The sequence below is a fragment of the Nipponia nippon genome, unplaced genomic scaffold (genome assembly GCF_047370975.1).
Source record: "Nipponia nippon isolate SJK-2023a ecotype South Korea unplaced genomic scaffold, ASM4737097v1 scaffold_23, whole genome shotgun sequence".
Classification (NCBI taxonomy): domain Eukaryota; kingdom Metazoa; phylum Chordata; class Aves; order Pelecaniformes; family Threskiornithidae; genus Nipponia; species Nipponia nippon.
The window spans coordinates 7,108,724-7,122,444 of NW_028262340.1; the positions used below are offsets into that span (position 1 = coordinate 7,108,724).

At 47.8% G+C, this 13,721-nt stretch overlaps 1 protein-coding gene across 10 annotated transcripts in view; it reads left to right on the forward strand.

Annotated features, from left to right (window-relative positions):
* Positions 1–13,721, forward strand: part of GRHL3 (grainyhead like transcription factor 3) — a 142,571-nt gene that overhangs the window by 99,744 nt on the left and 29,106 nt on the right. For all 10 annotated transcript variants that reach the window (XM_087761081.1, XM_087761075.1, XM_087761078.1 and 7 more), the window contains 6 exons: positions 7,216–7,402; positions 8,126–8,187; positions 9,777–10,113; positions 10,410–10,489; positions 12,361–12,514; positions 13,330–13,441. In XM_087761081.1, the coding sequence (XP_087617207.1) occupies positions 7,216–7,402; positions 8,126–8,187; positions 9,777–10,113; positions 10,410–10,489; positions 12,361–12,514; positions 13,330–13,441 (932 nt within the window). The remainder of the gene's footprint in view (positions 1–7,215; positions 7,403–8,125; positions 8,188–9,776; positions 10,114–10,409; positions 10,490–12,360; positions 12,515–13,329; positions 13,442–13,721) is intronic.

Genomic DNA, 13,721 nt, shown 5'->3' on the forward strand with positions numbered 1-13,721 from the left:
GAGTGTTCTTAACCACAGTGGTCAGAGGACAAGGGCAGGCGTCGTCTCCCAAGGTATTTGGTTCCCGGGTGCCAGCCACCTGCTGTGTCAAGTTCGCGTTTCTCTTCATCATTCTGTCTTTGCTGTCTGAGCTGTGATGCTTGCTCTCCAGAAATGCGTTGTTTAATAGGGTTATGCCTAGAATGGGATGAATCGTATTGGTTTGGCAAAAACGTTGTTTGAAACACGTTATGCTTTTTTTTTTTTTTTTTTTTACTTAAAACAGCAAAGCAAAAGGCTTGCCTGACCTTGGGGGACACGTGTTCACAGGATACTCTGAATCGGAATAATACATTAGAGTGTACACACAGAGTACCTCAGGTGAGCACATTATAGGAGGCCTGGGCAGCTGAGATCTGGCCAGCCTGAAAAGTCCCTCCAGGATGGGAAGAAAGAGGAAAACAAAAGGGGAGAGCCAGCCGTGGCTGCACCTCCCCAGGTCTGCAGATAGTCCACAGTGCAGCTGAAGAAGGTAACAGCCGCTGCCAGCCATCGGGCAAGGACAGTCTGAGAGGGCAGGGGAGCAAGCTGCATCGCGTGAGGCTGGTGTCCAGTGTCCTGCCCTGACACACGCTTCGTGTATCCTCTTGGGCAACTCGCTGGAGGATTCACCTCACCCACTTTCAGCCAGATTAAACCCAGGTGCCAAGTTTGTTAGCTGACTGCATTTGCAGGCAATAGGAAGAGATCAGCACATCCCAGCCTAAAATGGGAGGACCGAACTGTCCTGTTGGCTCTCAGAGCACGTAGGAAGCCTGAGACTCAACACATAACTGAAGTGGCAAACCTGTGAGGTTCATATCAATCTCTGCTCTTACTCCTTTCTTAAATGAGTGCTGAGGTTCACACAGAAATATGTAACATCACTTAGTGTGTTACTGCGGGATCCTCTGATAGGATGTGGTGAGGGAAGTATAGAAATTGAGTAGAGCTGGGCTCTGTTCTCAGTCAGGGCCTCTGGGCCCTGCTACAGTACAAATAACCCGTAATAATTGATTACTAGATTAAAACCAGATTACCTGAAGAGCAGTAAAAAAGAAACACACTTTGTCGCAAAAGATTGCATATCCCTTTATTGCTACCGTTGTTTTTTTTAATCCAAGTCTTGTAAAACTGTGAATTTTTTATTTTTTCATTTAAAAGCCGCAGCTCTTCGAGTCAGTGAATATATGAGAATTAGAAAATAAAATAGAAACTAGCTAGGTTTTTGGGTGTGGAAGCTGGCGGGGAAATCCGTAAGCACTGAAACCAAAAAAAGATAACTGAAAGCACCTGAACTCTTGGAGTTATGAAGCTCTTCTCATTGTGTGTAATCTTTCTTATGGTGTTTGAAGGACTGGGAGCTTCAATGCAGTGTGCATGCGTGCATGTTATGTGTTGGTGGAGATGAAGGTTTGTGTTCATGAATACATGTATACATAAGGGGTCCTTAGCTGTCTACAATGAAAATGAGAGTGTGAAATTTAGACCAATATTTGAGAAGTGCCAGGTGGTAGCAGATGCTCAGTCAGAGGCACTGTTCAGGGCCCGTTTTTTGTGTCCTCCCTTTGGAGGCAGATCACTCTGAAACTCGGGACACCTCAAAACTGAAGCATCCGACATCATAAACTGCTTCTGGAAAAAATCAGCCGTAATTCCTGAACTGCAAACTAATTCTGTGCTGTAATTTGTTTTGTTAGGCAGGGAAGGCACTAAAGCACGAATCATTTCTGAAATGTGATTGTGTGGGTGGATACCTCAAGGATGATGTTATCAGGTAAAACACAATACCAGCTGGTGTCCCCCAAACATCACTCAACACCGAATCGTCTCACGGAGCCCTTCAGGCTAGAAAGGCAGGAACCAGTCCAATGCTGGGGAGGTTTATAGCAGAGGCTCAGGTCTGGTTCTGTTCTCTCATCTTCACTGAGCAGCCTTGGATAAGTCATTTTCATGTCAATCCCCATGCCTCAGTTTCTCCTCCTGTGATAATAAATAGCTTCAGAAGCGGGGAGTTAGGCTGGTGTAAAAATGGAGGAATACTGAGCTCGGATCTTGAGTCTGTGGGTCCTCAAGGGCTGTAAGTAACCCAAGAGGACCAAGAGACAGGCAAGTTCCCTGCATATTACCCAGGTAGTGCCTGCCCCTGGAAGGTTTGTCTGGCTCCACGACGCTTCGGATTCAGCCTGCAAACCGTTCCAACTGGTTTCAGCTCCGCAGGAGAGCTGGGGTGGGGGATTCGGTCAAAGAGCTTGGCAGGGCTCTGTCTCCCCGAGTGTCAGCGCGGCACGCATCGCCCTGGTCCCCACCCTCCTCCATCCCGCCTGCACCTTCCCCGCTGTGTGGCCGGAGCCAGCTGCTCAGCTAACCCATCTTCCTGGGTGGTGCTGAGCACCACTGGCTTGCATCGACGCTGAGGACTCTCAGCACCCTTTTGGGAAACAGGAGCCATTTCTCAAAGGTGTTTGTGATGGCCCCTTTTCTTTCAGTCCCAGCCACCACACGTTTCTGCTCCGCGCTTATTACGTGCAGGTAGCTGCCCTGTTGTGTGCTTCTGTGCAGGGTTTCTGGTTGAGTGCGATGGGGTTAGCCTGTCTCGTGCGTGTGCCACGCAGGCCACGGGCTTCCAGGAAAAAGAGAGGCTCGTGCACTGTCTTTGTGGGTGAAACAGAGCTGAGGGATGGCTAGGAAACATCTAGCTGTTGTGCTAAGTTAAGGTACTGCACTACCCTGAGGCTGATCGTGCTGCTGAAATGCCCCTGAAGAAATCCAGGGACAGAGGCCACGTTGTTATCCCGCTGCCAGAGGAAATATTTCAATCCTGGAGGCAGTGCAGGTCAGGGTCCATGAGATTAGTGGTCTCCTAGGCCTTTGACGCTTATGGATCGACACTGTATTGTACTTGGCATCTAGGCGATGTTTTTCATCATTAGTCCGTGTGTTTGTTTCTTTTTGTGTTTTATTTTCCTGGCTCTGTCCCTGTCTGGATTTTTGCCTGACTCTGTGAATGGGCCTGTGACAGGATGCTTACTGGTGGCTGTACTGTCACATTGTCTTCAGATGTGCTTATTTATTAAACTTGCAAAGACAGGGTAACATCAGAATTTGGCTGAGAAGTTTGGATTTAGTAACGAGGCCACTTTGTGGGATGCTGTTCTTCCTTGGCAAGGGGGCCTGGTTTACAGGCCAAAATCTCTACCCCAGAAAGCAGCTGTGGTAAGTGCTGCTCTTCATTGGCCCTGCTCTCTCGAGTGTGGTGTTGATCCTTCCCCATCTTACTGATAAGAGGCTCTTGGGGAACATCAGGGTTATTTCAACAGGGAGGTGAGTGCAATGCACAAAGCCAGAGCTAATGAAAGCCCCTGCGTGAACGGCCTGGGGTGTCTCGAAGTCCTGTGAGCTGGGGTCTTTATTCTGTGGCTTTGAATTCCTGCTGCTGGTTGCCATGGACTCTCTGCTCCTTTGACAATGTGATGTTTCTCTGTAGCCATCAGCATGTGGCATGCCTAATATTTAGGTTGGAGGCCTAATCAGTTATAGGGGAGAGAACAAAGACAAGCAACACAAAGCTTCAAGGCCGGCAAAACCACCCACTGAAACCCGACAAAAGGCAAAAGGAATACAAGTGTTTCTTTCCTGCCTGGCTGATCTCCCCACCTAGACCCTTTGGGCATATTCTCCTGTTTCAGCGTAGCCCTGAGTGTTTATTCATAATCAGGAGGCCACTGTTATGGTAGACTTGGCAGATAAATAGGGGAAACAGAGATCGGGTGGGATGGAGCAGGGAAAGGAGGCTGGTATCACCTTGTGTCAAATTCTAAACTGTTTGGAAACAAATAGACTGCTCCCTTCCCAAAATCCTGCACTGCTTTGCACATGACCCCGAGGCTCCAGCGGGGTGAGTCTGTGCACACAAGAAGGGCGGCCGCTGGTCCCACGTGTTTGTGTTTCACTGACTGATCCTCGCTTTGTCTGAGCCACTGCACCAGGGCGGCTGCCTGTAAAAGGAAAGTTTGTTTTGCCAAACAGAGAGCAGACAGTTTGCAGCGGACAAACATGGCATAGCCACATGGAAAGGACATCCCAGGGAGTGGTGAAAGTAAAGTTTGCATGTGTTTGGATCTGGACTTGGATGTCTCCTGCATCTCTACTTCACAGAGATTGCCAATGCTGAGCTGGAAATAGGCTGTAGAAGCAAACTGAGATGACGGTATGCTGTAGCTGGATGAACTGAAATGCATCTGGTGGCAAAAAGTTGCCTCTAAACATGTACTCGTATCTGCTTATCTCCTCAGATCACCCTCCTTCTTCAGATATTGGTTAGCCCTGTTGATCTTCTGGAATAGGGTCAGAGCAGAGCAGACCTCTCTGGAAAAGTAAGGTGGGATGGAGTTTGCATTACATCTCATCTGCAGAGCTGTCCTAGCTGCAGAGTTTTATCTGGGGCAGTTCACCTGGCTCCATCAGATATATTTCAGTGACTATTAGGGATCATATAAACTCTGGAAAAGAAACAAAATGGAATAAATGTGTGATTCCCATCATGCCACCTTTGTCCAAGTACTCAGCTGGGTGAATCAGTGCAAGCTCACTGGGACCAATGCAAACTTGTGTTTGTCATAAACGGGACACAGCTGCAAGTAGTTGAGATCTCAAGCCCCCCCTCCCAACTTCCCTCTGCCTACAGATTGCAAACCAGGTGGTAAAATGCTAAAACATCAGCTGCCCACGCATACAGTGGTTGTGCCATGCCAAAGTGACAAGGCAGGGAGGCAGAACAGTCATACAACGAGGAGTGCTTCAGTTGAGGGCGCAAGTGAGAGAGAAGAAAACTCCAAAGCATTTTTCCTTGTAATATCTGTGGTTTTTTAAGCTCCTGAATGCTTTGTTGCTACATCGCACCATGGTGTGTTTATCTATGTTGATTACAAGTGATAGGAGCTGAGTCTCACCCTGAGAGCAAGCTCTGTTGCTGCCTATTCTTCCTTGAGAAGATCGGATTGAGAACGGGTGAGGATTCCTGTCCAGACAGGACCGAACAGCCCATCGCCAAGTCGACAGCAGTGAAATCTGAGTCATGCCGATTGCTCGCCTTGGAGACAGCAGCGGCACTGACGGGGAGGGAGGGCTGTGTGAGAAACGCTAAAGACAACGAAACTCGCAAAACACCTGGTGAAGTTTCATGCGCGGGGTGAAACTGGTGCTAGTGCATCATCCCGACGTGCGAGGGAGAAGAGGAGCAAGCTCAGCATCCCTGTTCTACCAGCGTGTGATGGGAGCCGGTGGTGGCCAGAACCATGGAAGCAGCTGCTCTCCGTACCAACCTGAGCTCAGGCGCCTGCCGCCCCACGAGTGTAGAAACCAGTGGGAACTGGGTGCCTCAGGCCATTAGCAGAGCTGTTACCAGCTTCTCTGCTGTGCAGCTCAGATGTGGAGGGACTCTGTGAGGAAGCAACATATTCTTTAATAAAAAGGTGACAAGGACAGCAGAGGCAGCCCTTGATGGCCCTTGTGCTGCTCTGGGAGAGACTGTGTACCGTTATGGAGCTGCCACTCTGCTCAGCCAAGGAGAGCTCTTGAGTTTGATCCAGGAGCATCACCAAAACTATCCATGCACCGTTTATATGGGTATTCCCTGCTGGAATCGTGGCAGTGTGAGAGATCGGTGCACGTGCAGGAGTGAAGCCGTCTTAGCTGAGCTGCCAGAGAGGACGGACCAGCATCTTTTCCTCCATCCAAGGTCCACCTCTGCACCCTTCCAGTTTCCAGCCCAGGAGCATCCGCTGAGCGCCTGGTTTTTCACCCTGTCAGCATGGGCAGCTCACACCAAACGGGCTGGCAGTATCTGTCGTAGTTAGCAATAATTGGGAGTTTCAGAGATGCCAGATTCCTTTCAAGAGGAATTACTGTTCTCCGAATGATTCGCTTAAAAGTCTAGCCCAGGACTTAATATAAACATAGAGTAGCTTAACGGAAACAACGTATTCCTTATAAAAATGCCATTAAAATGTAGCATTCATTACCTAAATCCTGTAGATTTTCTTTGCTTTTCCTTAAAAAAATCAGGAATTGAAAAAGTTCTGCTCTTGGCAACTTTGGAGATTTAAAGAAATCTTTCTTCTTACAATTTTTTTAAACTTCTTCCACTAGTAAAAACCAGTCTGCCCTTCCAGGAAGTTTCCATTTTGTTGAAAAAGTAATTTTTGTCCACAAAGCTTGTTTGTTATGATGAATAGTATGAGCTGTAGTGGTGACACCGTATACACGTGGCTGAAGGACGTGACAGGAGTACGGCCGCTGATTCATCCTCTCCTCTGAGCGGGGTGAACCTGCAGCACGGAGCACCCGGGGAGTGCGTGGAGGTGCTTCTGTGCTGGCTGCTAGTAGGATTTGCTGGAGGAAAAGGAAAGATGACCAATGTTTGGGTAATTAAGTGTCTGACAGTTTATTAACATAAGATGGAGAGACCTGGAGAAAGTGCCAGAAGAGAGGGCAGGCAGGGCATTATTTTGGTATGTTGCTTCTCAGCTCACATAGTCCCATGAGCCTCACCTTTGTCAGGAATTTTTTAGTGGAAGGGAGGGTGTTGTGATCTGCTTGTCTACTTCCCTCTAAGTAAAATCATATACAAATGATTGAAAAAAACTAAGTTAGATTAAAACTAAATTTAAAAACCATGAGCTACAGCAGAGAAGAATGGCGAGGTTTGGTTTCATCTGGGTAGGTCAAGTTCTCTGAACACTGAGCGATCACTTACATTTGTGGGCTGCACTGGCCTTTAGCTCCAAATTCAAGGAAAAATTTTGCAAAGTCTCCCAGTCATGTTGCATTCAAGTTACTGACCAACATCGCACCTTGGTGGTGCATGATCTGGCTGGCTGGTAGCGTGTGCTTGCTGAGGAAGGAGCAGTTGCAGACGATGTCGTGGTGTTTTGCATCGCTGGGGCAGGAGGAAGGAAGCAGAGGTACATCTGCCTCTCTGCATGGCCCCACCAGAGAGACTCTGGCCTAATTTTGTACGTAGCTACAGGCAGAAGAATTGGTAATCTCAAAGACTCTGGGAGTTAAGGACCAGGAAAGCATCCCTTCTCTATTCCAGCAGTGCCTTTGGGAAGCCCTTCATGTGTTCAGCTGGGTGGCATGGAAATTGCTGTGGAAAATTAGTATCCTTCATTCTGTTTCCTCTGTCTGGCTCAGTTTTAGATCTGTGCATCTGATGAAGAATGATACCATGAATTTCCAGAAATTCCCCTACACCAATGAAGATGAAGCCTGGAAAACCTACCTAGAGAACCCCTTGACCGCAGCCACCAAAGCTATGATGAGGGTGAACGGAGATGATGACAGCGTGGCTGCTCTGAGCCTCCTCTATGACTACTACATGGTACGTTCCCATCGGGGCTGGGTGTCTTGGGGGAGTTTGTCTCAGAGGAGAAGCATGAAGGTAAAATAAGTGCTCAGCCACCTTAGGAGGGTACCCATCTCCTGAGCTCTCCGTGTTGTTTAAGCAATGAACCTCATAACACCCTCAGGCATAGAATGCCACTAGTATCCCCAGCTCCCAGCTGGTAAACTGAGGCACAAAACACCATTATGCTGTAGAGGAAACCCAGAACAGGGTGGAAAACTGAACCTGGGTGTCTTGAGTCTCAGCCTGGTGTTTTCTTTTGTTTTGTTTTGTTTTTTCCCAGACAGCTTTCATATAAGAAACAGGAATGCTTCGAGAGACATGGAGCTGGAATAGCTAGGTGCCTGGCAGACCCTAGCATCTTTATTTTTCCAGTGTTGCTGTAGGATGGGGCTTCAAGAAGTGTGGATATGATTTAGCCCTAATTGAAACCAATAGGACTAATGTTTCCATTCACTTGGGTGCTTTTGAAAGTCCTTCCCAGAACAAAGTGATGTGGCTTGCCTAAGGTTACCTTGGGAATCCACGGCAGAACCAGCAAGAGAGCCCAGGTCTCCTGTGTCCTCACCCAGTGTTTATTATTCACCCAGTGTTTTATCTATGAGACTTCACTTGCTACACAGACAAGGCTAATTTTGCCTCTATTTTCCATTAATAAAATGTAACAATAAACAAAGTCTTTGTTCTGCCTTGTTCTAGGTCCCAAAGGAGAAGAGGATTCTTCCATCTGGTATGATGGGACGCAATGAACTAGGAAAGAGGTTAGCTTCATTTTTTGCTCTCTATAGCTGTCTAATTCTCCTGCAGCTGCTTGCATGCATGATGGGTCTCTTAGCTTGCATAAAATAGACATCAAAGCACAGTGTTATTACCAACAACAGTGGAGGTTATTAACCCTGAGACATGTATTAAAATTCTTTAGGCCAGATCCCAAGCAGGTATAAATTGAGCTACACCCATTTACACAACTGAGGATCTGTCTAGCTGTGTTCAGAGGAGTTGCACTGATTTGCAGCAACTGAAGAATTTGTCTTTATTTCCTACTTTGTGACAACTGGAAAGGGGAAGGGAATTAAGCATTGGCAGCAAGAAGAGAATGACCAAGACCTCTTCCATTCACTGGGCTGATAAGGATTTCTGTTCCACTTGCTTCCAGTCTCCCAGGATTCTCTTCCAGTGACTCCTATTTGTCCTTTGAGGTTTTCAGATAATTAACTATTAAATTAATGGCTCATTTGCCACTATGAGTTCAGTTCCCCTTCCTGAATGCTGTGTACTTTGGCAACCTTTTCTGGTTGTCTGTTTTTAACTACCTGACAGAATAAGCCTCTAGAACGATACTTCATTCCTTCTTCATAAGTAAGCTGAGTTAAGGTGTTTTCTCCTCTCTGAAAGGCCACTGCGTTCTGGACAGTGGTATGCTTTTTATTAACTATGGAAATTTCAGCACATACCTGAAGGTGAAGCTCTCGAAGCAGAGTGGGTGGGAGCGACTCATTCAGCTTTACTTCCCTTGGGGGTAGCTCATGCTGTCGAGAGGTGTGCGGGTTGCTAATGTGGGGGTTGGTTGCTTTCTGAGCATGGTAGCAGGGGCAATAAGCCACCTCCTCCCAGCCCAGCTAGGGCTGCAGAGTCAGCAGGGTCACAGAGTCACCGCTGCAGAAGGGACCAGTTCTTGGGATGCTTTGCAAAGGGGATGGTTTCCGTGTGCGAGAGGAGTACATTTTTGTACGTGTCTTTATCACTTGCTAGCTCTTATACTTAGTCTTTTCTGCTGTGAAGTCTGGGCCATGCACCTCACTTCCAATACTGCAGCCCTGTCAATTTTTCACTGATCTCACATTCTCTGGGAGTTTTGCTTCCTAAGCTCTTGGAGTTTGTGAATTTGTACAAGAATCAGCTTTCCTTTTAAAAAAAAAAAAGTGTCAATGAGCCTTAAAAAGACTAAGATGGAAAGACCACATAGCAGTTATCCTTCTTATTGTCCCTGCTGCTCTGAGTGTTTAATTGCATAAATAAGGAAATAATAGATGTAGGCTGTGGATCTGCAGCCCCAAACAACTTCTAAACCGTATTCTCTGATTCTGTGTGATCATCCCTTACCTGGTGAGCACCTCTGGCTCTTGCTGATTGCAGTGAGAGGTGGGTGGGTGGGTGGGGATCACCCACGGGCCTGTCAGATCTCCCATATCAAGCAGGAGATGTACACAGCTGAGTCAAGGTCACCTGGCAGCTAGGCTGTGCAGTTTGCTTCCCAGCAGCACATCAAGGCACTTGCTTCTTGCTGTAACAACTTGCTGGGGTTGCCCACCCTCTGCCCCGGTTTGAGACAGGACCCTTTCTCCACCAGGCACTGCCACGGAATGGAGTACGACCCAGAGATTGCATCCTTTGATGGCTCAGCCCATCTCATGAAGCTCTTGTCTGAAAATGTTTCTATGACCCAAGAATATTGTGAGCCACAGAAGAAGAACGGCTTAAGTCTTGAAGGCGTCCCTACTCCTCACAAGCCAGCCATGCTTCCACCAGGCACTAGCAAGCTGGACACCACCCCAGACAACTACATGGTCCCTCCCGGGGATGTATACGACAACAGCTCATTGAACTCCCTCTTCGAGACCATCCCCGTAGCCCCACCGCAGCAGAGGTGGCAGCCAGACAGCACTTTCAAAGAGGATCCCCAGGAGGTCAGAGCCGTTAGTGGGTTGCATGCTGGCAGTGCAGCCCAGGGGGTACTGCATGAGGCTGTCTCTAGTTTGGGGTTTGCTCATGCTGCAGTGGGAGCTTTGCTTTTGCATTAGAAGCTTGATGCCATTCCCGTTGAATTTTGGGGGGTTTCACATTGTTTTCAGAAGTAGGATAAGGCTTTGAAACGAGGGTCCATGTTTTATCTGTGGCCTCTGTTGTAATGTCTGGGAGGAGGTGGATGGACAAAGCAATGAAAGATTCTACTTTTGACTGTTTTGTTTCCACTTGTCTACAGTCGCTACTCTTCAGTGATATCCTCAAACCCCAGCCAGAGCCACCTTGCCCCGAGAGTTATGCTACGGACGGTGTTAAGAGGTAACTGCCAATCCACGGTCTCTGGGTTTCCAGTGCAGTTGGCTGTGTCCCTTTCCTGGGGAAAGACTGCATCCCTTTCCTCGCCCCGGTGCCAGTCTCGACAATGACCGTTGCAAACTTAGAGATCTCATGCTTTTGGAGAGACAAGTTGTGTCCCCCTGGTGTCTTAGGAGCATCTAAGGTACTGTTCCATGACTTTTTGGACACAAAGCAGTGATGAATTTTAGTGTTTGTAGTAGGAAGCAGGGTCTGAAATGTTTTGCTGAAAAGGAGTCAAACCCAATCTTAAATTCAAGTTACTAGACAGAGTTGTGCCAGTTAATGTTTTTAGCTTGAGGTGTGTGGTTCAGACTGTATTCTGTTGGCCAAACTGGTGTAAATCCAGTGCCGACTGCTTCCCCTGCTCTGGTCACATCTCATCAGCACGTTGACCTGCACGAGGGGAGATGTGGCACTGAGTTCCTCCATGTGAGGGTTTGCTGTGCATTACAGCCCCTTCCCAGGGAGCACTGCTTGGTTCCTGTGCTACAGAGAGATCCAGGTGGCTGCACCATCTTTCCTCAAGCTACTGGGAATGGGGTAAATGACAGAGAAGATGAGGATGACAGTTGATGAGGGTGATCAGCAGCCTCCTCCTAATCTAAGGTTTAGGTTCTTGCTTTGGCTTTAACACTGGTAGTCAACCTTGATTTTAGAAGGTGCCACTGCCTCTCACTCCTAAAACATGAGAGAGATTTCTTCCTCTTTTCCACCCCTCTCTCAAGCGGAGCTTTCCTGCTCTAGATACTGCATCAAACCTCCGAGTAGGTAACATTATTCCAACTCCCACTTTTTATTTGCTTCCTGAGTCACCCGAGTCTGTGACTCAGCTGTCAGACGTGGGGATTTTCACACAGACAGCAGCTCACGTTGGTGAGCGAGAGGCTTTCTGTTTGCTGTTTCTTTGTGCGCTAAAGTTCTCTGGCTCTCCTGGCCCTAGATAAGAGGAGGTGCCAAGCCTATCTTCAGAGATGGCATCACAGGGGAGGTGGAGCAGGAAAAAGAGATGGGTTGGTGACTAAATAGGAATACGATGATCTTCAACTCCAGGGCACTTGAAGGGTCTGTGTGAAGGCTCGTGTACAGGTGGTGGCTTGCACAGATTCCTCACAGAAGAAAATAGGTTGAGCTATGGCCTCATGGTTTGAATGCTCATAGGTGCTGGTGAATGCCCAAGAGCTTCTTGAAAATCAGGCTCTTCTTTTAAATTTGCTTGTCAACAGTGACACCTTCCTTTGTGTAACACTACAAGTCTTTGCTGTAAAGACTAAAGTTGCTGCCCACCAGACTGAGAGTTCAGCAAGCTGGGCTTCTAAGTCCATTTTAAGCACCTGGATAAATAAGCAGATGTCAGTGTCCTGCAGGTCCTCCTGTTTCTACAGGACCCATTAGGACACAGTTTTCCTGGGTCAGCCATTTATGGGTGTGAATTTGGAGACAGGAATCTGAGTTTAGGATGTCTTAGAAGTCTCATCACAGGTACCTATTTTTGTTTTGGTTTACACTTTTGATTGTGCAATGGTTCCGTAGCCATCCACAGAAAAATACTGGTTACAATAATGTACAGGGTTTTTTAAGCCAAAACCAAAGGGTAAAATGAGGATATCTGAGAACTGCTGCTCCACAGGGTGTTGGGGAGGATCAGTATGTGCTGTGCTGGGAGGTGCTCGATCACAACTGTAGGGGCATGTGAGGTGGGGAATAGGGCAGGGACTCCTGTGTGTACAGTGTCTGTAACCTGTAGGGATGGAGACTTGCATGTCTCTTGTTTTGCTTTCGGAGTGAAACAGCAGCATGTGCTTATTCATCATTCTCTCTTTGTTCCATACAAGTGACTTTGAATACACTCTGGGGTCACCCAAAGCCATTCACATCAAATCTGGGGACTCTCCCATGGCCTACCTCAACAAAGGACAGTTCTATCCCATCACACTGCGGACAGCTGGAGACAGCAAATGTTTACACTTGTCCTCAAATAAAGTGAAGGTAAGAGACAAGCTGACAATTTTGCTGACACATGCTGTAATCAGACATCCAGCAATTGTACTGGCCTGGGAACAGAGCTGAACATGAAGAGTAATGGCTTTGTGGCTCATGTTGGCTTAAAGCAATGAATGGGATGGATTCACTCATAGCAAGCTAATCCTCTGATGCACAGCAACAGCCTTCAGGTTACCTAGCAGTTGAAACCTTTCACAGTAAGGTCGGGGATGCACAAAAGGCCTCCCTAGCCAATGGCTGGCTGGCGGCCCTGGTGGGAAGACTTTTGAGCTAGAGAGAGGTTCCCTGTCTTGCTCCTGGGATGTGTGGCCAGGCCTCAGAGCCACCCCCAAGACTAAGCTGAGCTTGAATTCCTGGCAAGGAAACCTGGTCCTCCAATCCTGAGTGGTATTTAGGAGCTCGACTTTGGATATCTTAAGACTTACAGGATTCCTGAAACTGAGAATGTCTAGAAAAAGACTTATTAGGTTGTCCCAGCCTAATACTTGCTGCAGCACTGCTAACGTTCTTCCAGCACAGGGTCCTTGTATGCCTTGGAGTCAGTGGGAACTCATGGGCACTGCAATTAGGGGGCATACAGGGTATCTCGGTTTTGCTCCTGGCTCTGTCACTGCCTGCCTGCATGACCGTGTTCAAGTCCCTTCCCTTGCCTGCCTCAGTTTCCCCAGCAATAAAACATTAACAGTGACACTGAGCTGCCCTTGGCCAGTGCTTGGGTGCACTGGATGGAACGGGCAGTGAGGGCACTGAGCATTAGCCTGCTGTGTATACTAATATGGGATATCCTTGCTGTGTTACAGAGTGTTGTGATGATTGTTTTTGACAACGAAAAGATCCCGACAGAGCAGCTCAAGTTCTGGAAGCACTGGCATTCCCGCCAGCCCACAGCTAAGCAGAGAGTCATTGACGTCGGTATGAGCGGGGCTGTCTGATTGCAATGGCTGGGTGGGGTTGATAACTTCTAGCACCATTTTACTGCATTTCCAATACACAATAACACAGTTGAAGCTCCAGAATCTGGCCTGGGGAAAAGCGGGGAGGAGCAGGCTGACCTGCTGGCTTCAGATGCTTTCTGGCTGAGGAGCTCTTGTGGGTTTAAGATCTTGTTTGCCAAGTGTAGGGACATGCGCTAGGAGCTCAAGATACATCAAAGGAGAGCCTCAGTCAGAGACAGAAACTGCTAAACTGACCT